Below are 25,064 nucleotides of genomic sequence, written 5' to 3' on the forward strand. Positions count from 1 at the left end.
ATGCAAACCTACATCCCCGTGCAAGTCATGATGAATTTTCACTCAGTTTCCATTTGGGATTGAATCTCATTTGATACCAGCGGTCGGTGTGGTGAGGTCCTGATCATGTAGGTGACAGGCAGGCTTTGGCTGGCTTGTGCTCACCATCTTTTGTCTTGTTAGGTCCTGGCTCTGCTAGGTGCTCTGAGCACAGTACACAACCATAAAATGAAAAACGCCAAAGAACAGAGAAGCTTGCACAACAAGGAGCACGTGAAGATGAAGCAGAAGGAGGAAGAGGAAAAGCTGAGGCGGCTGAAGGACCTGAGGAAGAAGTTCTTCTCGATCCAGGGTCAGAAGGAGAAACGGAGTCAGAAGTCCAGTCTGAAAGGAGCTAGGGCTAAGGAGAGCTGAAGTGTCTCCATAATGGAGGGGCTGTCCTCTAGAGCGGCAGCCATGGTGACTTCAGTGCTTAGGACACATCAGGGTGCGAGCCCAGGAGACTGGGATGTGTCCTCCTGACTCTGCCTTGAGCAGGAACTGTAGAACCTGCCAGTGGGTGTGTGCTTGTTCCCAGTGTCCGGTGAGACGGGACCACGGCAGGGGAACCGAGGGCTTGTGAATTAGCTCACTGCTTCTCCTGTCTCGGTTTATTTTGTGATATAAAAGTATTAAACTATTTTCCCATTAATTCTGACCAAGTGATTTGTTTGAAGGCAATATATGACAGTTTGCTATAAATAACTGAGAAATAACTGCTTACTCTGCTGTCTGCATGAGGGTCCTGGGGGAAAAATAATAACTCAAGCTTTTGGATTCTGTGTGAAAAGTGCATTGTTCTAACCAATCTTTAATTTTTTTAAAAAACTCTTTTATTACTGTTCCTAGTGGATAGTAATAAAAATTTCATGTTTTCTTTCATTGGATAGTATAGTAGCTAGGTAAAGTAAGTACTTTTGGTTTTGGTTTTGGTGTTTTTGAGCTAGGGTCTCTCTGTGTAGCTCTGGCTATCCTGGAACTTACTTTGTAAACCAAGCTGGCCTTGAACTCACAGAGACCCACTGCCTGCATCTGCATCCTGAGAGCTGGAATTAAAGGTAGGCTCCATCATGCTTTTAAAATGTTCTAAACCAGGGGATTGTGGTGCTGGCTTAGATGATCCTCATGCATTACACGTGACTATATTTGTTTTGGTTTTTTAAGATAAATTTACTTATTTTACACCCTTGCTATAGTTTCCCCTCCCTCCTCCTAGTCCCTCAGTCCATTCCCCCTCCGTTCCCACCCTTAATCCTCTTCTCCATTTCTCTTCAGGAAAGACCAGGTCTTCCATGGGTATCAACAAAGTATGACATATCAAGTTGCATGTATTAAGCCTGAGCAAGGCGACCCAGTATGAGAAGTAGGGTCCCAAAAGCCTGTAAGAGTTGGAGACAGCTAACTGTTCACACTGTTAGGAGTCCCACAAGAGGACCAAGCTACATAACTGTAACATATATATAGAGGGCCTAGGTCAGTCCCACGCAGGCTCCCTGGTTGTCGCTCCAGTCTCTGTGAGCCCCTAGGAGCCCAGGTGAGCTGATTCTGTGGGTTTTCTTGTGATGTCCTTGACCCTCTGGCTCCTGCAATCCTTTGTCCTCTTCTACAGGATTCTCCGAACTCCCTCCTAATGTTTGACTGTGGATCTCTATCTGTTTCCGTCAGTTGCTGGATGATACCTTTCTGATGACAATTGGGTTAGGCACATGAGATACCCAGTTCAGACTATGTATTGGCTATTGCTTAGTGTCTTAGCTAGGGTCATCCTTGTAGATTCCTGGGAGATCCCTTGTGCAAGGTTTTTACCTGACCCCAGGATGCCACCCCCTTTCCAGTAGTCTCTTTCAGTATTCTTCCCCTCCACACACACCCCCAACCTGCTTGCTCATGTTCTCACCCCCACCAGCCCTCAGTCCTCTCATGAAATCTCTTCTGTTTCCCATTCCCAGGGAGTTCTGGGTTTCCTCCCATGAGCCCTCGTTACCTAGTCTCTCTGGGTCTGTGGATTGTAGCATAGTCGTCCTTTATTTTACAGCTAGTATCCACTTATGAGTGAGGACATACCATGTTTTCTAGTTCCATCCATTTGCCTTCAGATTTCCTGGTGTCTTTGTTTTTAACAGCTTAGTAATACTCTGTTGTGTGAATGTACCACATTTTCCTTATCCGTTCCTTGGTTGAGGGAGATCTAGGTGTTTCCAGGTTCTGGCTATTACAAATAAAGCTGCTATGAACATAGATGAGCAAGTGTCCTCATGGTATGATTGGGCATTCTTTGGGTATATGCCCAAGAGTGCACGTTGGTACTCCCACCAGCAATGGAGGAGTGTTCTCCTTGCTTCCAATCCCTTCCAGTGTGAGCTGTCACTTCTGTTTTTGATCTTGGCCATTCTGGTAGCTGTAAGATGGAATCTCAGAGTTGTTTTGATTTTCATTTTAATTTCATTTTACTGATGCTAAGGATGTCGAACATCTTAAATATTTCTTGGTTATTTGAGATTCTTCTATTGAGAATTCTGTGTTTAGATCTGTACCCCATATTTTAATTGGATTATTTAGTTTGTTGGTATCTAGTTTCTTGAGTTCTTTATGTATTTTGGAAATCAATCCTCTGTCAAATGTGGGTTTGGTGAAAATCTTTCCCCATTCTATAGGCTGCCGTGTTGTCCTATTGACGGTGTCTTTTGCCTTACAGAAACTTTTCAGTTTCAGGAAGTCCCATCTATTGTTGGTCTTAGTGCCTGTGCTGTTGGTGTTCTGTTCAGGAAGTTGTCTCCTGTGCCAATGCATTCGAGATTATTTCCCATTTTCTCTTCTATCAGGTTCAATGTATCTAGATTTATGTTGAGGTCTTTGATCCACTTGAACTTGGGTTTTGTGCAGGGTGTCAGAGATGGATCGATTTGCAGTCTTCTACATGCCGACATGATGTTTTCTTTCTTTCATTGTATAACTTTGACTTTGTTGAAAATCAGGTGTCCATAGCCTTGTGGGTTTACATCTGGGTCTTTGATTCGATTCCATTTATTCACCTGTCTGTTTTTATGCCATATTGTTTTTATTACTATAGCTCTGTAGTAGAGTTTGAAATCAGGGACGGTATTACCTCTGGAAGTTCTTTTATTTATACAGAATTGTTGTAGCTATCTTGGTTTTTTTTGTTTTTCCTGTGAAATTGAGTATTGTTCTTTGAAGGTCTGTAAAGAATTGTGTTGGAATATTAGTGGGGATTGCATTGAATCTACAGATTGCTTTTGGTAAGATTGCCATATTTACTGTGTTAATCCTACCAATCCATGAACATGAGAGATCTTTTCATCTCCTGATATCTTTTTCAATTTCTTTTTTCAAAGACTTGACGTTCTTGTCATACAGGTCTTTTACTTACTTGGTTAGAGTCACCCCAAGATATTTTATATTATTTGAGGCTATTGTAAAGGGTGCTGATTCTCTGATTTCTTTCTCAGCTCACTTATTGTTGGTATATAGGAGGATTACTGATTTATTTTTGAGTTTATCTTGTATCCAGCCACTTGACTAAAGTTATCAGCTGTAGGAGTTTCATGGTAGAGTTTTTGGGATTGTTTATGTATAGTATTATACCATCTTTGAATAATGACACTTTGACTTCTTTTCCAATTTGTATCCCCTTGATCTCCTTTAGTTGTCTTATTGCTCTAGCTAGAACTTCAAGTACTATGGAGAGAATAAACAACCTTGTCTTGTCAATTTTAATGGAATCGCTTTGAGTTTCGCTCCTTTTAATTTGATATTGACAATCGGCTTGCTGTATATTGCTTTTATTATGTTTAGGTATGTCCTTTGTACCCCTGATCACTCCATGACTTTTATCATGAAGGAGCACTGGATTCTGTCAAAGGCTTTTTCAGCATTTAAAGAGATGTTCATGTGTTTTTCTTTCTTTCAGCTTGTTTATATGGTTGATTATATCAACAGATTTTCATATGTTGAACTATCCCTGCATCTCTGGGATGAAGCTGACTTGAACATGGTAGATGATCTTTTTATTGTGTCCTTGGATGGTTTGCCACTATTTTTTTGGGTATTTTTTTTGCATCAGTGTTTATAAGTGAAATTGGTCTGTAATTCTCTCTCTTTGTTGTGTCTTTGTGTGGTTTGGATATCAGGATGACTGTGGCCTCAGAATTTGGCAACATTCCTTCTGTTTATACTGTGTGGAATAGTTTGAGGAGTGTTGGTATTATTAGGTCTTCTTTGAAACTCTGGTAGAATTCTGCACTGAAACCATCTGGCCGTGGGCTTTTTTTTTGGTTGGGAGACTTAATGAACTGCTTCTGTTTCCTTAGGGGTTACTAGTCTTTTTAAACTGTTTATCTGCTCTTGATTTAACTTTGGTAGGTGGTATCTATTCAGAAATTTGTCCATATCTTTTAGATCTCCTCCCAGTTTTTGGAGTACAGGTTTTCCAAGGATGACCTGATGATTCTCTGTGTTTCCTCGAAGTGAGTTCTTATTGTTACCCTTTTCATTTCTGGTTTTGTTGATTTTGGATAGTCTCCCTCTGCCTTTTAGTTAGTTTGGATAAGGGTTTATTTTGTTGATTTTTTTCTTGAAGAACCAACTCTTTGGTGCATTGATTCTTGTATTGCTCTCTTTGTTTCTATTTTACTGATTTCAGCCCCAGTTTTATTGTCTCCTCTTGTCTGCTCCTCTTAGGTGAGTCTGCTCCTTTTTGTTCTAGATTTTCAGGTGTGCTGTTAAGTTACTGGTGTGAGATCTCGCCATATTCTTCATGAAGGCACTTAGTGCTCTGCACTTTCCTCTGAGCACCACTTTCATTGTATCCCATAAGTTTGGGTACGGGGTGCATTCATTTTCATTGAATTCTAGGAAGTCTTTAACTTCTTTTGTGGGTACGGGGGTTTGAGATAGGGTTTCTCTATAGCTTTGGAGCCTGTCCTAGAACTGCTGGCCTCGAAGTCACAGAGATCCACCTTCCTCTGCCTCCCAAGTGCTGGGATTAAAGGCGTGTACACCACCACCCGCTGAAAGTCTAAAACTTTGAATAGGTAAGTGCCCTCTGCTCTGTGTTTCCAAAAAGGGATGGGCTGTGAGAATCTCTCTAAATGGGACTCATGAACCACAAGGGCTGATATGTACCCAGGCACTTTTGAGTGCCTTTGGATAAGAGTGTCTTCTATTCTACAGCAGTTTGGATGTCAGTATCCAGTATGCTAATAGGTTGGGAACGGACATATAGTTTTTTTTTGTTTTTTTTGTTTTTTTTTTTTTGGTTTTTCGGGACAGGGTTTCTCTGTGGTTTTGGAGCCTGTCCTGGAACTAGCTCTTGTAGATCAGGCTAGTCTCGAACTCACAGAGATCCACCTGCCTCTGCCTCCCGAGTGCTGGGATTAAAGGCGTGCGCCACCACCGCCCGGCGGGAACGGACATATAGTAAGACCTTAAAAACTGTAAAGTTAATATTCCTGTGGTGTACACAGGAAGCTAGAAAGTGAGCTAACTTTGTCCCCAGAATCCAGTCTAAGCTCTTACCGACCATCTTCCAGGAGCATTTTGACAGCTGCCCTCCCTCCCTCCATAGTCTCTCTTGGTTCTGTGCCACACTTGCCTTGTGACTTCTTTAGATTCACCCCTACTTAGGAGCTCCATGCCCTGGCCCTGGCTCCTGTGTCTGTCCCCTGGGGCACCCATGCCAGCTCATAACTGTATTTACATCTGTTTGCTGAGACATCAGAGGACTGGAAGGCTGACCTGCTGTGGTGGGTACCTCCTGAGGCTCTGCTGCCTTGACCAGGCTATGGGAAGCTGGTGGCTGTTCTCTTGGGTTGCCGTTCTAGGCCTGGGGCCTTCCACACAGGGCATGCAGACCAGCGGATATTAGGCCTGCCACAGAGGAGCTTCGGGATTCCTCTCTATATAAGCTGAACCAGGCATGCACCACGGCTCTGACTGAAGTCTGCCTTTGTGAGTAGAAGCAGCTTTGATTCCCGTGTGAGCCACTGTACCTCCATGGCGGGGGAGGGGGGGGTGAGCGAGGGAAGGAGTAAAGGTATACAGCTGCATCTGAACACCTGCAAGTGTGAGCTTCTGAATGCACTCAGGAGGCTGCATTGTATGTGTACAGCTGTAAACACACGTGATCACACGTGGTTAGTGTGCTCGGGGGACTTTCTTTCCCTCTAGAACCTAGGGGATTAAAGGATGAGTCCCCTTCCCTGCATCTCCATGTGAGATTGTCAGCAGCTGCTGCGGTCCCAGAGAGACTGCATGCTGCCCTGTGGCACAGTCTAAGGAATCCCCATCAGGGCTTCTTCACTGGGAGTTACCGCAGCGGCCACGAGGTGGCGCCATAGGCAAGCACTTCAAGAGTAAGGCCAGCCAGGAGGGAGTCATGGGGGGGGGGTTCAGCCTCAGATTCCCCCTCAAATTGAAGGCTGAGGTTGCGGCCAGTCTGGGGAGGCTAACCCGTGCATACAATGAGCACTGACCACAAGAATAATTGCTAGTCAGAGCACTTAACGATTATTTAGTGCTTATATTCCCAAGGCTGACTGCATAACATGAGTTTGCTCATCTTATCGGGAACTTTGCACGCTGGCTTGTTTGTTGCTGTCTAAGAAAGAAAAAAGTGTCGTTTAAAACATCCAGTGTCGAGCTAAAAGTACAAAAGTGTTTTATTTTGCTAGTCAGTAGCTATGTGCCTTTGGACATCTTTGAGTCTGCTATATATATATTCTTTTATATAAAATCAAATTTTAGCATTAATGTGGGGAGTATGCATGTATATAATGTACACCTATGCTGTGGGAACGCATGTGTGTGTTTGCATCTTTCTGCACATGAGTGTATCTGTGTGTGAGCGTCCTGGTTCATTTTATGTCAACCTGGCACAAGCTAGAGTCATTTGGGAAGAGGGACCCTCAGTTGAGGAAATGCCCCATCAGATCTGCCTGCGGACAAGATCATAGTGCATTTTCCTGATTAGCAGTTGATGTGGATGGCCCAGCGCACTGAGGGCAGTGTTGCCCTGGGTGTGGTCCAGTGTGGCTTAAGAAAGCAGGTCAAGAAAGCCATGAGGGGCAAGCCAGTGAGCTGTGTTGCTCCCCCGCTTCTGCTCCAGCTCCTGCATCCAGGTTCCTACCCTGCTCGAGGTCCTGCCTGACTTCTGTGCTGGACTGTGTTGTGGACCAATGAGTAGAATAACTCTTTCGTCCCCAAGTTGCTTTTGGTCATGGTGTCTCCTCACAGCTATAGGTGCAGGTAGGTTAATGCTGGGAGGGAGGGAAGGAGGGAGGGAGGGAGGGCAGGTTGAAGAGTTGAGAGGAAGTCACTGAAGTTGGTAGAAAACATACATTTGTCAGTAGAGACATCTAGATGCAGTCTAGGGTCATGTTTAGGGGTGTAAGGCTGGGGAGAGAGGTCTTTATCCCATGCTTTGGGGGAGGGAGAGAGAGGCACAGCTGAGCTAGAAAACATGGCAAAGAGGCTCAGAGAAGGCAGCTGTGGATCTGGGTGGAGGTCCTTCCTTTGGGAAGAGGTCACAGTAGGATTGAGCCTGGAAGTGGGGCATGATCAACAATCAGACATGTGACCATGTTCTGGACCAAGGCACCTTTGAGACAGGAAACACTGGTGTTCAACACCAGTGCTGGGGTTAGCTGCGGTGCTCCACTGAAGAGACCCAGAGTCACTCCTCTGCTATGCCTTATAAACCCCAGGTAGATTAAAATTTTAAGCGAAATAAATAAATACATAAATAAATAATGAAGATTGTAGCTCAGTGGTACAGCACTTGCTTGACATATGTCAGGCCCTGCCTTCAATTCTCAGCCCATTTTTAAGGTAGTTAATTGGGGCCAATCACAGGAAGCAGGAGTAGGGCAGTGGACACAGAAGAGTGAACCACTGCTGGCCTAGGGTCTAGGGACCAGGCAGAAGATGCAGGGCTTGGAGAGGACTTCCGGTCTCTGTCCCAGGGAAGCTGAGGTGAGTTCCCGAATCAGGAAAGGGGAATGCTTAGGTGAAGTAACAACTGGAACCCTGTCCTGGATGCAAAGGGCCACCAACAAAGTGGTCTGGGGAAGGGAAACAGGCCCAAACCTTCAAGACAACAAGGAACTGCTAGCTGGTGAAGGATTCCAGGAGTCCTGGGAAGCAGGAAAACCCAATGGAGTGTGGCACAAACTAGCAAAGCCAGAGGGGTCTCGGCTCAGGCCCAGCTGATGGAGTCTGTTGGGGGCCCACAGCAGGCTGACCTCAGGAGCATCAGAAGGCAGCCGGTCTGTTGTGTCTGCATCCATCTTTGTGTTTGTACTGTCTCTAATACCGTTTCTTCTACAGTGGGTGTCTAGGAATATGCACAGGCTCCCGGGAACTTTCAGAAAAGAGGGTGTTTTTAGAGAAGGAATGTAGAAGCATGGGCACAGGATATACCTTGGGTTTATCCCTTGGTCTTTTGTGGATTGGGTTTGTAGGAGTTGTTTCTCAAGTACTCTGGGACTGCAAAGGAAAACGCAGATTAGAGGTTCCCTTCTGCGTAAGAGAGTTCGGGCACCTGTCATCTCCTGCAACTTTTTTTTGTACTAGGCAAGGTATGATTGACATGCCCTTTATTTTGAACCTCAGCGTGTTCCTCTTGTTGCACAGCTAAAGAAACTGAGCCAAAGAGAAGCGAAGTGGACGCCTCACAGTGCTCACAGCCTTCCTTCTGGTGGGTGAGGTGCAGGTGGCTCCAGTCTAAAACAAGGGTCTAGCCTAGTGGTTCTCAACCTTCCCAATGCTGCACCCCTTTAATCTAGTTCCTCATGTTGTGGTGACCCCAACCATAAGACTATTTCATTGCTATTTCATAACTGATTTTGCTACTGTTATGAATCATAATGTAAATGTCAGATATTTGGCGCGTGAGGGGATTGCCACTCACAGATCGGGAACTGCTGTGCTTGCGGTGCTCTTCCTAAACAGGGTGAGCATGGCTGTGCAGGAGCAGCTGCAGGCCGGCCTCAGACCCTGCCCTCTGCAGCCCCATGCCTTCTCAAAGTAACCCCCGCCCCGAGCTGTACAGAATGGCGTATGACATGGTCATCACTGGGGACCTGGCTTACCAAGGATCACCATGGACCCTCTGGAAAGGGGAGGTCCCGAGTTATCAAACCCGTCCGGCTTCCTGGCTTGTGTGCCCCTTCAGCCTGGTAGAGGCAGTAAGACTTCTGCCTTCCCACCTTAGGTCCCAGGACAGATTGTCCCATTTCCTCTGGCCCTGGTGGCCCCTGGTTCTGCCATGTGTGACCAGCAGCTTTTCCAGAAGCCGCCTTCTCCAGGGGGATTGGATTAGGTCCTGGTGGTGTGACCTTGTTAATGCAATCAGGAAGTTTTCTCAAGACTTCAGCTGCCTCGCTGGCAGCCTGGCCGGCTCCCAGGGCGTGCACGCTTCTCTGTACTTACAGCTTTTCTCTGGACAGGAAGAGCCCAGCGCCTCCAGGGACCAGCTGGATACAAGACAGAAAGGGCCCAGGCTGCCTCCCCCAGCCCTACTGGTCCGTCTACCTCTCTGCTTTGGCTCTGGTTTTATTTGGAATGATTGAGTTTCATCAGGTTAGAAAAAAACAAAACAAAAAACACTGAACAACAAGAGTCAGTACTTAGGAGACTTCTCCAGAAAGTGGTCATTTCTTATTAAGGCTAGGTCCTTAATGGAACATTTTAAGGGAAGAAACTTGGGAAATGTCCAGAAATTCTCTCCATTACGGTAATGAGCCGTAACCAGACTCAGGGTTGTGTAAATTCCCAGATTTCTCCCCAGGATTGCCCAGGGCATCAACAGGCAGCCAAAGCAGGTAGAAGCTAGTGGAAGAGGCAGGGGCATTCCAGAGGATGAACGAGGGGACACCTGCTTCTCAAGTTTCTCCACCCGTGACCCACTTGGCTCCTGGCTGACCTTCATTCGCAGCAACAGACAGAGGGACAGATGGACAGTCCAGCAGGACAAGGAGCAGTGCAGGCAGCTGCCAGGGTGTGCTTCTTAAGTGTCCCCAGACAGAGTGATGGAAGTTGGTCCTCTGAGCATCTCCTGCAGGCAGGGCGTGGGAGAAAAAAGCAGAGAGGCACTGGTAGATCACAGGGTCCATACAAGACTGCAGGGGGACCTTCGAGACACGATGCTTCTCCGTCTACATCCTAGTGGCTGAGTGTGGTCACCAGGCCATCTGCTTATAGTGTCCCATTCTCTAGTGGGGCTGGACAGGAGAGCCTGGGCCTCTTTACTCCCTATACTACTTGATGTTTCCCTGTGGGTTCCTATGGATGCAGCAAAGACAAAGGGACACCCATTGATGTCCTCTGGTCCCTGCAGGCTTTCTTGGGAGTTGTGCTCACTGGCCTCAGCAGAATACCATCCCCTGGCCCCAGACTCTGAGCACACAGATTATCTGCAGCTTACGACATGGTTGACTTGGCAGGGGAAATGGTGAAGGTCGTGTGTGTGTGTGTGACCATAGATTGTGCGTGTGCAGTATAATAAAATGCAGTGCCCACATCATCACTAGTTTCTCCTTCTTACCAGTCCCTCTAAGTCTTACCCGTTGGGCTTTCCTGAGGCATGCTTTGGAGACTCCGGGATGTTTACTCTCTCCAGGGTTCAGATTCAACCTAGGCAATTAGAAAGCACAACTACCCTGTGCTTTTTTGTATCTAGACCTTTGACCTATGGCAGGTTCCCTAGAATGAGCTTGTCCTTTATGTTCCGTCAACCCCGGGTAACTGGAGTGTAGCTTAGCTTCAGGACACAGTAGCCCATTCTGGGTCACCAGCTGCACATGACGTGTCCCAGGAGACACAGAAATCAGGTCCTGCTTGTGGTGCTGGGCTGAGAGGAAGAGGAGCACTGACGAAGGACAGTGGGCATCCTGAAGGTCTGTGCTCCAGCCATGTCTCTGGCCGATGGCTCACAAGGGAGTTTTCAAGCTGGTGCCCCTCCTCTTTGTCACCTGCCTGTCTCCTTTGTGTTTCAGCCCAGAACTGGGACCTTTGAGCAGACAGTGGACATCACCTCCTCTTCTTAGCCAGGGAAGGGGAGCTGCTAACGGCTTTCATTTCCTGTCACACCCCTTCCTCCTGTCTGTGCCCCTTCTTGGATGAACATTAACACTGGGCTGGGGAACCAGAAGCTGGGACTGTAGCATTTATACATGTCTGACAAAACTCAAGCTTGAGCTAATTAGTAAGTAATATAACATGTCAGTGAACTAGGACCTAACATGATGCTCTCGTGAGGTCAGAACAAAACTAAGTCCCATAGAGAATGTGTGTTCAGTGTCTTTCTAAGACCCGAAAGTGATAATGTATCTTGGCTTGACTAGTAGTAACAGCAGCTTTTTTCAACATGACTATGGCTTCTGGTCATGGAGTTCCTTTGTGCTTTGGCCTTAGGAAGCTCAGGACCATTTTAGGCCAGTGCCAGATTTGTTCCATTTGGCTGTTTCTCTGGTATAGCCCGTGTTCTCTCTTGGTTTTTCATGGAAGGAACCTTTTGTTTGATTTTTGTGCATCATGATTGACAGTTGCAGGATGTCACTTCTGGAGAGGTTGGACATCAAGAACAAGTAAGCATTGGCTATTAAGACGGCTCAGTGGGCAATGGTGCTGACCATGAAGCCCGGTCATCTGACTCCTGGCATTCACACAGGAGTTGAAAACAGCCAACTTCTGCAGGCTGTCCTTTGACTTCCATATGATGTGGGAGAGTCTTCTGTTTTGTGTTGATTTTATTGGTTAATAAAGAAACTGCCTTGGCCCTTTAATAGGACAGAAAATTAGGTAGGTGGAGTAGACAGAACAGAATGCTGGGAGAAAGAAGTTGAGTCAGGCAGTTGCCATGATCCTCCCACCCGACACAGACACAGGTTAAGATCTTTCCTGGTAAGCCACACCTCGTGGGGCTACACAGATTATTAAAAATGGGTTAATCGAGATGTGAGAGTTAGCCAATATGAGGCTGGAACTAATGGGCCAGGCAGTGTTCAAAAGAATACAGTTTCCGTGTAATTATTTCCCATAAAGCTAGCCAGGCGGTGGGATGCAGTCCCGTGGCTCCTACTACATCCATACGTGCTCAACGCGTGCATGTGCTCAACGCGTGCACGTGCTCAACACATGCACGTGCTCAACGCGTGCACATGCACGCACATCAATGTAAATAAAGTAAATTTCAGCATATTGAGTAAGCAATGACAGGGTGTGGCGGTGCCGGTCAAGGCTGTGGGCCATGGTAATTCTGAAGGAAGAGGGGTGACCTTGAAGCCACGCCAAGAACACACTCACAATGCTGGCTTGGCTTGAGAGGCCATTCTTGGTGCTGCCAGTGCTTTCATTCTCATTCAGACTCCTTATTCTAGATGTGAAGAACTTGGGGCTCCAGCATCCTGCAGTGCCAAGGTCAGCAGCCTGTGACCATTATGGCATAGGAGCGGGATGAATATGCCCAGCAGGGGGCGTCATGCAGCTGCAGAATCCACAAAGGGGTGGTCTTGCATGCATGGCCAGGAGACTCTTCAGCACCCAATGAAGACCCCCTTGGGTTCCCTAAAACCTCGCACCTACTAAGTCCTTTACCCTCTTTGTTGTCCCCATAGGTTTGATTGTCCCTGCCACAGTCCCTCTGATGCTGTACCTGTCCTGTCACCTCCACCAGTCTTCCCCTCCAGCTGCCCTAGTCAGTCAATGGGTTTCTACAGCACCACAGTATCTGCTGTGTTCCAGATGTCCTGGGCAGGAGTCTGGCAGGTGTGGGTCTGCTGTGTGCCTGGTCCGCAGAGCCACAGTAGGTGGTTGTGACTGTTTAGCAGATGGTTGGATCGCACTCAGATTTTTGAAGAGCCTTCTGGGATTTCCCCTTAGATGGCCGATTATGAGTGTTTTGGTTAGGGAGAGATTAGAGGTGCCATACTCCTAGCCCCGTCATTGCAGAGCCTCACAGAGTTTAGGAAGGTGACCAGCTCTCTCTCCTTGTCTCCAGCCTCTTCTGTGCTTAAGTCACCATCTGGAACGTACCTGCATTCGTTTAACAGTGCATCACTCAGCCCGGATACTGTCACCAGCAGCCTGTCCTTCCTTCCCTGGTAGCTAAGTGAGGGGCGGGTACAGAGTAAGAGGTGGGTGCAGAGTGGGGGGGGATGCAGAGTGAGGGGTGGGTGCAGAGGGAAGAGGCGGGTACAGAGTGGGGGGTGCAGAGTGGGGGGTGCAGAGCGAGGGGTGGGTGCAGAGTAAGGGGTGGGTGCAGAGTGAGGGGGCGGGTACAGAGTGGGGGTGTACAGAGTGAGGGGAATGCAGAGGGGGTGCAGAGTGAAGGGGTGCAGAGTGAGGGGGTGCAGAGTGAGGGGGATGCAGAGTGGGGGGGTGCAGAGTGAAGAGGGTGCAGAGTGAGGGGTGGGTGCAGAGTGGGGGGTGCAGAGTGAGGGGGGTGCAGAGTGGGGGGTGCAGAGTGAGGGGTGGGTGCAGAGTGGGGGGAAGGTGCAGAGTGGGGAGGTGCAGAATGAGGGGGGTGCAGAGTGGGGGGGGTGCAGAGTGGGGAGGTGCAGAGTGAGGGGGGTGCAGAGTGGGGGAGTGCAGAGTGAGGGGTGGGTGCAGAGTGGGGGGGTGCAGAGTGAGGGGTGGGGTGAAGAGTGAGGAGGGTGCAGAGTGCTTTGCCATAAAGCACTTTCACTTCATCATCTTGAAAAAAATCCTCAGCAGAAGCAATTGGAAAAATTTACTGGCTTGTCAGAGAGCCATTGCTCATCAGACAAGAGAGAGGAAAGCAAAGGTCGTCAATTCATGGGCAGTGTCTCAGGAAGAGATTAAATCATTTAGAGACACGTCCTTAAGAAATCATTGAGGCCTGATGCTGCTGTCTTCCTTAGCCTTCCCATAACATCTAGTAGCTAATGTGAAGAGAGGTGGACGCAGATGGCCCCTTGCCTAGGACTCTTCCTTCTGTGTAGCAGTCTGGATGAAGTGTGTGTGTGTGTGTGTGTGTGTGTGTGTGTGTGTGTGTGTGTGACACATGCCTTCAAGTACTGGTGTGATAGTTATGTAAACTAACCATAGTTGACTAGCTGCAAGGGTATTCAGTTTTGCTTGTGTTCTGTTGTGAATGGCTACAAATCCATCCAGATAGAGAAGGGTAAACATACACCCTTCCCTGCAGGATTCCAGCAGACACGTTAGACTCGCCCAGGACGTGTTGTCTGTCTCAGGACTGAGTACACCTAGCATGGTGCTGTCCTTGTGTACTAAGAGGTGTTCCCATGGAGAGGAACAGGGCCAGTGCCTGGGAGCTTTGAGGCTACTGACCCTGGGTTGAAGTCTCAGTTTCTCTCTCCCTAGTCATGAGTTTTCCCATCCTTGGCCTGTCCACTCTGGGCCCTGTGAGCCAGGAATCTGTGGGGATGTGCTCACCCTCCATGGGTGAGAGCCTCTTGGTCCTTAATGGATCTGTTGTGGAAGCGGCCAATCTCAGCAGCTAACCTGCAGGACTGACCTCAGTCTTTGGTACTTGTGTCCTGCAAAGGGTCCTTATTCTGACCTTAGCCTCCACTCAAGCTGTCATGCGCACAGCTAAGGGCAGGGCAGAGGACAAGTTCCCTTGGATGGACACCTTGGACTGTTCGTGTAGATAGATGAGAGCTCTCCCTCCACTTCCTGGGGTCCTCGCTGCCATCTTTAGTGAAGTCACCAAGTGCTGTGTGTCCCCCAGAGAAGCAGCTGGTCATCTTCTCTGTGGGCATCATGGAGGATGCCTGGTCCCACATCATACTCAGGGATTTAGAGCTAATCCTTCAGGGCTTCTCTCCTGCCCTCACCATCTTGGGTCTGTGGGTAGGTGGCATTCTATAGGTTCCCCTCTGAGCCTGTTTTCCTGCATCTCCTGCCCCAAGAGAGAAGTAGTGTGTGGTTGGAGACACGGCAAGACCATCTCTCATGCTTACTGGAAATGTGAATATCCTCCTGGAAGATGAGCTCCAGTTGGAGAGGAGGTGCATAGTCCCTCTGCAGGAGCCAAGCCTGTAGTAGTTAGGAGTCAGCAGTGAACAGGCAGAGTTCATGTGGCAAATTTTAGGAAGACTCAAGAGGCTCTTGAAGTGAAACTTGGATTGGGTGGGTCACCTCTGCGGGCAAAATGGACTATCCCTGCTGGGAAGGCAACAGTGTACACAGACCAGGGACATGGGGACGTGGTTTGTCATGACTACCTTCATTTTCACGTTGAAAATCCCATGATTAATGCTGGCTATGTGGGTAGTTGATTCCCTGTATGGAAGATGGGGGTGTAGCATAAGAAGAGAGTCCAGGAGCACAGGCAGTGCTTGGATTTTGACAAACATGCTCACATCCCTGATGGAACAACACGGTAGGATCTGGGTGCTTCGGGGAAGAACGTGTTTCAAGAAGATTCTCAGAAGCAGGGGGTGGGGAGGAAGGTCCTTGGAGGCTGAGGGCTCCAGACCCTATCCAAGAACATCGGTGCTATGCAGGCTGGACCTGAAGGCAAGTTGGGCTTTAGGGGGTCTGTAGTGAAACCCCCTTTATCCCAGGGAGCTGACCAGCTGTGATGAGATTTTGGTGAGTGGAGGAGGTCCAGTCTGTATCTGGATAGGACTGAAATACAGGGGGCCCTGGGCCGCAGGCACCAGGATCGGTGGGTCCCAGTGAGTTGTCTAACAAATGTTCTGAGTCTGTGGGGAGTGTTCAGACAAGAAGGGCCAGGGCTGCAACAGAGAGGCACTGATGGGAGAACCAGAGACTGACTGGGGACTTGGACCAGGGGCACAGCCACTGTGGGGACTGAGGGTGATGGCAGCCTGTAATCCAAGCACTTAAGCAGCAGAAATAGAAGATCCCCAGAGCAAAGCTGGTTAGATAGACTAGCCATAATTGATGAGCTCTGCACTTAGCTAGGGACCAAACCTCAGTAAGTAAAATGGAGAGCCATGGAAGAAGACACCAGACATCACTTCAGATCTCCACACACGTACACATGTACCTACAGTCCTGTGAACACACAGCCACTCACATGCACAGCTCACACATACACACAGAAGTAAACAAGGGTCCTCAGAGCAGGTAAGTTTGGAAAAAAATGGAACAACAAAGTTCAAAGAATCCTCTGGTCGAAGACTCAGCACTGGCATGCTTGCACGGGGCAAGGATAGACGAGGGGAGGACCGTTTCAGGTGTGCACAGGGCTTGGCTGCTGCAATAGGAAGACGAAAGGATAGACCAGGGAGAAACTTGGGATGAAGTGAAATTTCTTTTCCTTCTCCTCCTCCTGACCTTTCTTCTTCTCCTCTTCCTCCTCCTCTTCTCCACTTTTTTTTTCTCCAGAGAGGAGAAATGTAAGCAATTATACTCCAGAGAAGGAAGTGGGGAAGAAAAGGAACGGAAAGGGTCAGATGGGAGGGTCTTGCAGCTCCTGTGGGAGTGGGACTTTGGTGGACCAACAGATACCATGTTACCTCGCTCCTGATGCCAGTAACTCTGTAATCATGTGTGTGTGTGCACATGTGAGCTCTGCAAATGCTTGTGAGTTCATGGGTGTATCCATTCATGTGTGTGGGTATGTGGAAATACCTCTGTGTGTGCATTTAAATATGGCTACATGTATAAATGTGAGTATGTGTGTGAGCCTGTGGATGGGCAAGGCTTCAGTGGACAGCGTGCATTGGGGCAAGCGGTCAGTGAGAGAGAAAGGGCAAGAACAAGATACTAGAGAGTGGATGTTGAGCAGAGGTTGGGAACTTCATGGGGGTCAGAAGAGGAGTGAAAGCTCATGAGAGGCACAGGGCAGAGTGGAAGCTGGGGGAGGAGGGAACGTTCCCTTTTGGGTAGCTGGAAGCTTCTGGTCCTAGAGGAAATAGTGAACAGCTAGGGTGGCTAGCAACTTCCCCTGACCCAGTGCATGAAACATTGGGATGAAGGGAAGCCCAGAAACAATGGGAAATTAGAAGGATGCCCGGAGAGAAAGCAGAGGAGTTCCAGGTTATTGGGACCATAAGGGGCAAAGAAGGAAGATTTGGAGGAGCCTTCCAGTTATCCTCTGCCTTGCCAGCGTTAAGCCCACACGAAGGACACTGACCTCTGAGCACAGAGAGGCTGGTTCTTCACCAGACAGATGTCTTTGGAGCAGGAAACTCAGACACAACACAAAGTCCAAACACATGTACATGAGCCATTAGCAGCTACCTTCAGTCTGGCTACCAGCCTCTCCTAACGTCCTACAGGTGGGAGCTGGGCAGCAGGCGCTAGCATCAGTTTAGTGACATGATTTTCTTGGGTCAGCTTTGGCACGGGGCTGCTGGCGGTGAGTGTGGAGCCCGCATGTGACTGTTTCCCATCCAATCCACCTCTCACAAAGTAGAAGCACAAGCTGTAACACTGAAGAACAGGGCTTGCACAACCAAAGTGGCTGGTGTCCCCAAGGGAGTAAGCAGAAGTCACAGTGCCAAATAAGCCAGAGCCCTATGATAGAGATTCTCAGAGAGAACCATCTATGCCACAGGAGACAGCTGTATCAGGAACTTAAATGACCAGAATCCTCAGAGGACTTTGTCCCACAGAGAGGATGTGGGAGGAGATGTGGGTTGTGAAAAGTAATTGTTTAATTTATCTATTGTTTTATGTGTATTGTTTTCTGGTCCTCTCTATTATGTGTTCTGTGGATGAATGGGTGTGTCATTTCTTAGTGAGGAGAATTTCTTCTTCGAGTCTATTGAGATCTAGTCTATTCCATTGACTTGGGGTTCTTCTCCTTTTTCTGTGACTTAAACTCATAGATTTGTCTATTCATGATGTCCCAGAGTGCAAGAGGAGGGACTGCTTGTTTGCCCCGTCTGCCCAGAACTGAAATAATCACACAGAAACTGTATTAATTAAATCACTGCTTGACCCATTAGCTCTAGCTTCTTATTGGCTAATTCTTACATCTTAATTTAACCCATTTCTATTAATCTGTGTATCGCCACGAAGTTGTGGCCTATCAGCAAAGTTTCAACATGTCTGTCTCTGGCGGCAGATCCATGGCGTCTCTCTGACTCCGCCCTTCTTCTTCCCAGCATTCATTTCCATCTTCTCCGCCTACCTAAGTTCTACCCTATCAACAGGACAAGGCAGTTTCTTTATTAACCAATGAAAGCAACACACAAACAGAAGGACCTCCTACACCACCAGAGCGCCACACATTCCTTTCACTGCTTTCCTCTATTTTGTCCTCAAGTCCTGATCTTCTGTCTTCTATTCGACCTACTCCACTTCTCTGCTTGGGAGTTTTTCCCACTGAGTTTTTCTGATTGGATTATTGAGACTTTCCTTTCCATCTTCATTTCACCTTGAGTTTTCTTCGCAATTTCTCTTTATTAAATCGCTTGTTAAAATCCCGAGTGTCTTCATTATTTCCTTCAGTCATCTGTCGTGCAGTATTTTTTTTTTGAGGTTGGATATTTATTTAGTGGTTTATAGAAGGGAAGGGGAGAGGGAGGGAGAAGGGGGATGAGGAAAGAAACAGAGAGAGGGAGGGAGGGAAGGAGGGAGGGAAGGAGGGGGAGGAGAGGAGCCATGGCAGCAGCTACCTCTTTGAGAGAGAAATGGAAAAGGAAGGAGCTCAGACTGGAACCAGAAGGAGGATCAGCTTGCCTCGGTGGTTTCGTGCAGTATTTAACTGTGTAAAGATGTATTACATCTGTTTCACCTTGCCTGCCTAAGGTATTTGATTGGTCTAATAAAAAGATGAATGGCCAATAGCTAGGCAGGAGAGGGATAGGTGGGGCTGGCAGGCAGAGAATAAATAGGAGTAATCTAGAGAAAGAGAAGAAGGAGGAGAGAATGAGGAAGAGAGAGAGAGATGTCCAGGACCAGCCAACCAGGCAGCTACCAGCCAGCTAGATGGAGAAAGACAGACAGAAAGAAAAGGTAAACAGTCCTGAGGCAAAATATAGATGAAGAGAAACAGATTTGTTTCAGTTGAAAGTAACTAGAAATGGGCATAAGCGAAGGCCAAGTGTTCATAAATAATAATAAGTCCCTGTGTTATGAGTGGGGAGCTGATGGTGGCCTAAAAGGAAAAGCCAGGTCCAGCCATCTGCATTTTCTTGAACCCCAATCAGGAGTTTATTCCCATCCTCTTTTAAGTTTGCTCAGGGCTTTGTGTCCTCTTTCAGTTCTTTTATTTGATCACGTTTGCATTGTTCTTTTATTTGATTTTGTTTGAGGACTGGGTCTCACAATGGAGCTCTGATTGACCTGGGAACTCTCTCTGCCTCCGGAGTGATGGATTAAAGATGTGTACAACCACACCCTGTCTGCAACTGTTCTTTTAAATTCTGTGTCCTGAGATTCATTTTGTAATTTCCATGAAGAACATTCTTACAGGACTGGGGGTGTTAGAGGTGTTGACTTGGTCTTTCATCATTTGTGTTTTTGCAATGGGCCTTGGGTGTGTGGAGTTAGCCCATTGGTTGTGTATCTGATATGACTTTCTTATCCATCTTTGCTGAGAGGGAGTTTGTTTCTTATTAAAGAGGCCGGGTGATTCCAATTCACTAGTGTCACTGTGGGCTCAGTGGCAGTGTGTGATTGCTGGGGTGAGGTCCTGGGACACGGGTGGTCCAGGGTCAGTGTTTGGGCAAGGTTTGGGGGTGGGGCAGGGGATAGGATAAATAAAAAGAAAAATGAAATTTATGCCCTGGCCACGTTGAAGCATGCACAGGGAGCCCATATATGACGGTTCTGTTGAACTTGTCCATATAACTGACTGGGTCTCTTCCTCAAGAGGGCACCAGATCGCATTACAGATGGTTGTGAGCCACCATGTCGCTGCTGGGAATTGAACTCAGGACCTTTGGAAGAGCAGTCAGTGCTCTTAACTGCTGAGCCTTCTCTCCAACCTGACAGGATAAATGGGACTTACCAAAAAGTCTCACTGATGGTTGCTAGTACAAGGTTCAGAGAGGAGAACTAAGGTGCTCAAGCTAGCAAGTGTGGCTCTTTTCTGGGTCTTTGTGTACGAAGGTGGCACATTGGTGGGACAATAGAGGGTACACTAAGAACACTTCAGAGTGTAGACTTTTGTTGAGCCTGAGTTGGGGGAGGGGCAGTACATAGTGAGGGACTGAGTGGCCTCATCAGGAAAGCCCTTGAGAGTGGCTTCTGGCAAAGTTTGAGTGGGTCTCACTCATTTTTTTTTGAGTGAAAATATTTATTGTTATATATTTTTATCTTAGAATCACTTTCATTCTATCTCACAGGTTCTTGCATGTTGTATTTTCATTATTCAATTCTAGGAAATTAAAATGCCTCTTCTACTTTCTTTGATGGACCATTTATTGTTCAACACTGTGTTGTGTTGTCTTTTCAAGTTTGTATATTTTCTCAGTTTGCTATTAATGTGTAGTGTTAGCCATTATGATCAACTATAAGAAATCATGTATTTATATATGCTTATATTATTTCTTATATATGCTAAGATTTGCTTGGCAGTTTTTTAAATTTTGTATTTAAAAGTTTCTTTTTCATTTTACACACCAACCACGGTTTCCCTTCCCTCTCCTCCTCCCGCTCTCCTCCCCTTTCCCCACCCACCCCATCCACTCCTCAGAAAGGGTAAGGCTTCCCATGGGGAGTCAACAAAGACTGACATGTCAAGTTGCGGCAGGACCAAGCCCCCGCCCCTGTGTATCAGACTGAGAAAAGCATCCCTCCATAGGGAATGGGCTTCAAAAAGTCAATTCATGAACTGGGGATAAATCCTGGTCCCACTGCTTGGTAGTTTTGAAATAAGGTCTATTTTAGAGAATGTTCCATGGCTCATGAGAAGAATGTGTGTGTATTCTACAGTCTTGATAGAAAATTCTGTAAATGACTGCTAAGCCCATTTGATCTGTAATATTGTAAAAATTTTGTGTTTTTTATTTACTTTTTGTCTGGATGATTTGTCTATTAGAAAGAGTGGCATGTTGGAGTCATACAATATTAGTGTGTTGAGGTCAGTCTGTGCCTTCATGTCCAGTAGTGTTTGTTTTATGAAGCTGGATGTCTAATGTTCAGTGCATATGATTATAGTTGATATATCATCATGAGGGAATACTCCTTTAATTAATATAAAGTGAGCTCTTTTTGGTTAATTTTGGTTTGAAGTCTAATTTGGACTAATTCAACACACCTGCTTAGGATGTCTTTTTTTTACATCATTTCCCCAGAAGCCATGTTTCTTTTTGCAAGTGAGGTGTGTTTCTTGTAGGCAACAAAGGGTTCAATATGTTTTTAGTCTAACTAGATACCCTGTCTTTTGATTGGCGAATTATGACTGTAAACATTCAAAATTTTAAAATATTTTTAATATTTATTTTAGTGTGTGTGTGTGTGTGTGTGTGTGCGCGCGCACCATGGTGTTGGTGCACATGTACCTTGGTGTGCATGTGGAGGTCAGAAGATAACTTGTGAGTGATGGTTCATTCCTTCCTTTGTATGTGCTAGAAGTCAAACTCAGGCCATTAGGCCTGGTGGTAAATGTCCAATACCTGCCAGGCCATCTTAGAGTTATTACTGAAAGATATGCACTAATTCCTTTCATTTTGTTCTTTCTATATGTTTGATATTTTCATAATCTCCGTTTAATTAGCTGCCATTCTAGAGTAGTTTAGCCATCCCTGTGACTTCATGGATGTGTCTATCTTTCTTCTCAGTGTGCGGACTTCTTTGAAGTAGCTTCTGTTTTGCTCACTCATTGGTTATGGATTCCTTTCATCTATAATATGAAAACGTTTTCTTTCTCCTCCTCTTAGTGTGGGTTATTACTGCTGTGATGAACACCATCACCAAAAGCAAGTTGGGGAGGGAAGACTTTATTTAGCCCTCTAGCCTTTTTCTCAGTTGAGGTTCCCTCCTTTCAGATGACCCCAGCTTATGCCAAGTTGGCATGAAGTAGCCACCACAACTGACCCCTTGTCAGCTCGACACACAAACACATCACTGTGAAGCCATAACCTTTCTTTTTCTGCATCCCCAAGATTACATATAAATAGCAACATTACGACATAAACATTCCAAATTTTAAAAATACCACACAGTCTCTAAAAATTCAAACACTTAAAAAATTAGGTCTCCTTTACAATCCAAAGTCTGCAAAATCCGAATGTCTCTTCAAAAGTTTGAAGTCTCTAGACCGTGAGCTCCTTTAAATGTAAAAATATTCTCACTTCGAGAGGGGAGAACCAGAGCACAGTCTCAATCTGAATAAAACACGACCACACCCCAACAGTGGAAATCACTCCACATCCAGTGTCTAGGACCCATTCCTAACCTTCTGGGCTCCTCTGAGGGGCTCCAGTCCCTTCTCTGGCTCTGCCCTCCGCAGCACAAACAGCTTGTTTTCTAAGCTCCAGCCATCTGCACGCCGCAGCTGCTGCTGTGTTTGGTGATCCTCCCAAAGTACTGGCATCTCCAAAATGCTGGGTCTTCTACTACAACAGGGCTGCATTTTCACCAGTAGCCTTTCCTGGACTCTCTCAACTTTTCCCCATGACCCCTCCTATCTTGGAGCTTCCATTGTTACTCTGGCTGTGCCTACACCAATGGCCTCTCCTGGCCTCTCACAGTGCCATGCCTCAGCTGCTCTCCATGACCCTTTCATTGACCCATTCATGACCCATTCAAAACAGCACAGCCTGAGAGACTTTTATACAGGACCAAGGTTTACTTGGTGCACAGCACAAGGTACAACTCTGGCCACAGTTTGCATGTGCTGACTCGGAGGAAACACTGCCCAGAATATTTCAACTTAATGATGATGGCACTTTCTTTTTTGTTTGGTTTTTCAAGACAGGGTTTCTCTCTAACTTTGTAGCCTGTCCTAGAACTAGCTCTGTAGACCAGGCTGGCCTCGAATTCACAGAGATCCGCTTGCTTCTGCCTCCCCAGTGATGGGATTAAAGGTGTGCACTACCACCACCTGACTGATGGCATCTTTTTAATCAGAGCTGAGTCTTCAGTCCCTGTTGGCCAGCATCCATTGTCCCAGCCAAACAAAAGTTTTACTTTAGCAGTTTTGGTCTCGTGGAAATCACTGTCAATTCTTCAGCTCCAGACGAACAGATAGCACAGATTCTTCACACAGATGACCAGTAGCGTCTTTGCTTCCCTTTGAAATTTACAGGCCAGGCCTCTATCCTCAGCACTTGAATCTTCTAAATTCCTAAAGAACAGCCCACTGAGCTCTCAACACCAAATAGTTTTTGTAGCCACAGCTCCAAAGTCCTTCAATAATCCTCCCCCCAAAGCTGTACGGTTATGTCTGTCACAGCAATACCCCACTCTTTGTACTAATTTCTGTCTTAGTTTGGGTTATTATTCTGTGATGAAACATCATGACAAAAAGCAAGCTGGGGAGGAAAAGGTTGATCCACCTTACGCTTCCACATCCAGAATCCATCACAGGAGGAAGTCAGGACAGGAACTCAAACAAGGCAGGAACCTGGAGACAGGAGCCAATGGGGTGCCATGAATGGGGTGCTGCCTAATGGATTGCTCATCATGGCTTGCTCAGCCTGCTTTCTTATAGAACCCACGGGTGGTGACATCCACAATGGGCTGGACTCCCCCATCAGTCACTAATTAAGAAAGTGTCCTACAGCCTGATCTTACGTCATTTTCTCAATTGAGGTTCCTCCTTTCACGTGACTCTAGCTTGTATCAAGCTGACATAAACCTAGTTGGTGCACTCTTTTGATTTTAAAGAATAGTTTTTCTGGGTACAGTGATTTCAGTTGGCAGTGGAATTTCAGAGCTTGAAATAGATTGTCTTCCTAGATCTTGGTGCTTCTCTCTTGAAACTTTCAATATTCTTTCTGTAGTGGTGTGAATGAAAATGGCCTCCATTGACTCATCTGTTTGAATGCTTGGTCCCCAGTTGGTGGAACTGTTTGGGAAGGATTAGGAGGTGTGGCCTTGTTGGAGGAGGTGTGTCACTGGGAGCAGACTTTGAGGTTTCAAAAGCCCAGGCCAGTCCCAGTTATCTCTCTGCCTCATCCAACAGACAAGATCAGGAAAGAAACTGCTCATACCATATTATGGTGAAAGTGTTGGGTATGCAGAGCAAAAAAAAAGTCTTAGTTATTTTTTAATGCTCTGATAAGATATGACCAAAGCAACTTATAAAAGAAAAAGTTTATTTGGGGATTACAGTATCAGAGGGATAGAGTCCATGGCAGGGAGCATGGCAGCAGGTAGACAGGCATGGCGCTGGAGATGTGGCTTTTAATCTGATTCTGTCTGTTTGCTATTCTCAAGGCATCCTACATCTGGACACCCATCTCTTTCCTAAACTTAGGAAATGATCTGAATTGAATCTACTTTCTGTGTTTTTAGCTTGTACCTTTTCTATGCCCATGCTTCATAAACTTGACCTTTTAATGATGTCTTGCAGATCTTTCAAGCTCTGTCCATACTCTCATTAATAGTTACCTGACTCTTTTAATTCATCCACCTATCTTCTGGTCCTAATATTCTGTATTCTACTTGATCAATTTTAATGGTAAAACTTTCCATTATTTTTTTTTTTTGATGAAGTAAACTTTTTGCTTCCAAAGTTTCAATTTTTCAGTTTTCTCTTTAATTTACTTTTTATATCATTCTTTTATTTCATTTAATGACTGGCACTCTCTTTCTATCCATTTAGAAGTTTATTCATATCGTCTTTGATTCAGTTGCACATCTGCCTCTAATTTTTTCAAATTATTTGTCTGGTATTTTATTCAGTTCATTATTACTGGAATCAATTAATATTGAAGTGGTGATCTTCAGAGTAGTCATTGAAAGACTTCAGGTCTGTGGTTCCAGGAAGACAGTGAGACCGATTGTCCTTTGGGGAAGAGATCAGAAGAGTCACTAATTCTGTGGACAGAGAGACAGGTAGGCAGAAGAATGGCAGGGGTTCTGAGGAGAGCTCAGGCCCGGGTGGCAAAGCAGGGGCAGCCTCCCTTAAAGGTTTCACCGTAAAGGGAGGTTCTATGCCCTGAGAC

General features: G+C 46.4%; 1 protein-coding gene across 1 annotated transcript in view; it reads left to right on the forward strand.

The window, feature by feature from the left end:
- The window catches only part of Bms1 (BMS1 ribosome biogenesis factor), a 38,191-nt gene extending 37,527 nt beyond the window's left edge, over positions 1 to 664 (forward strand). The window contains exon 23 of the mRNA XM_057780633.1: positions 163 to 664. Within this exon, the coding sequence (XP_057636616.1) occupies positions 163 to 393 (231 nt within the window). The 3' untranslated portion in view covers positions 394 to 664. The remainder of the gene's footprint in view (positions 1 to 162) is intronic.
- Positions 665 to 25,064: the final 24,400 nt, after the last annotated feature.

The sequence above is a fragment of the Chionomys nivalis genome, chromosome 1 (genome assembly GCF_950005125.1).
Source record: "Chionomys nivalis chromosome 1, mChiNiv1.1, whole genome shotgun sequence".
NCBI classification, from domain to species: Eukaryota; Metazoa; Chordata; class Mammalia; order Rodentia; family Cricetidae; genus Chionomys; species Chionomys nivalis.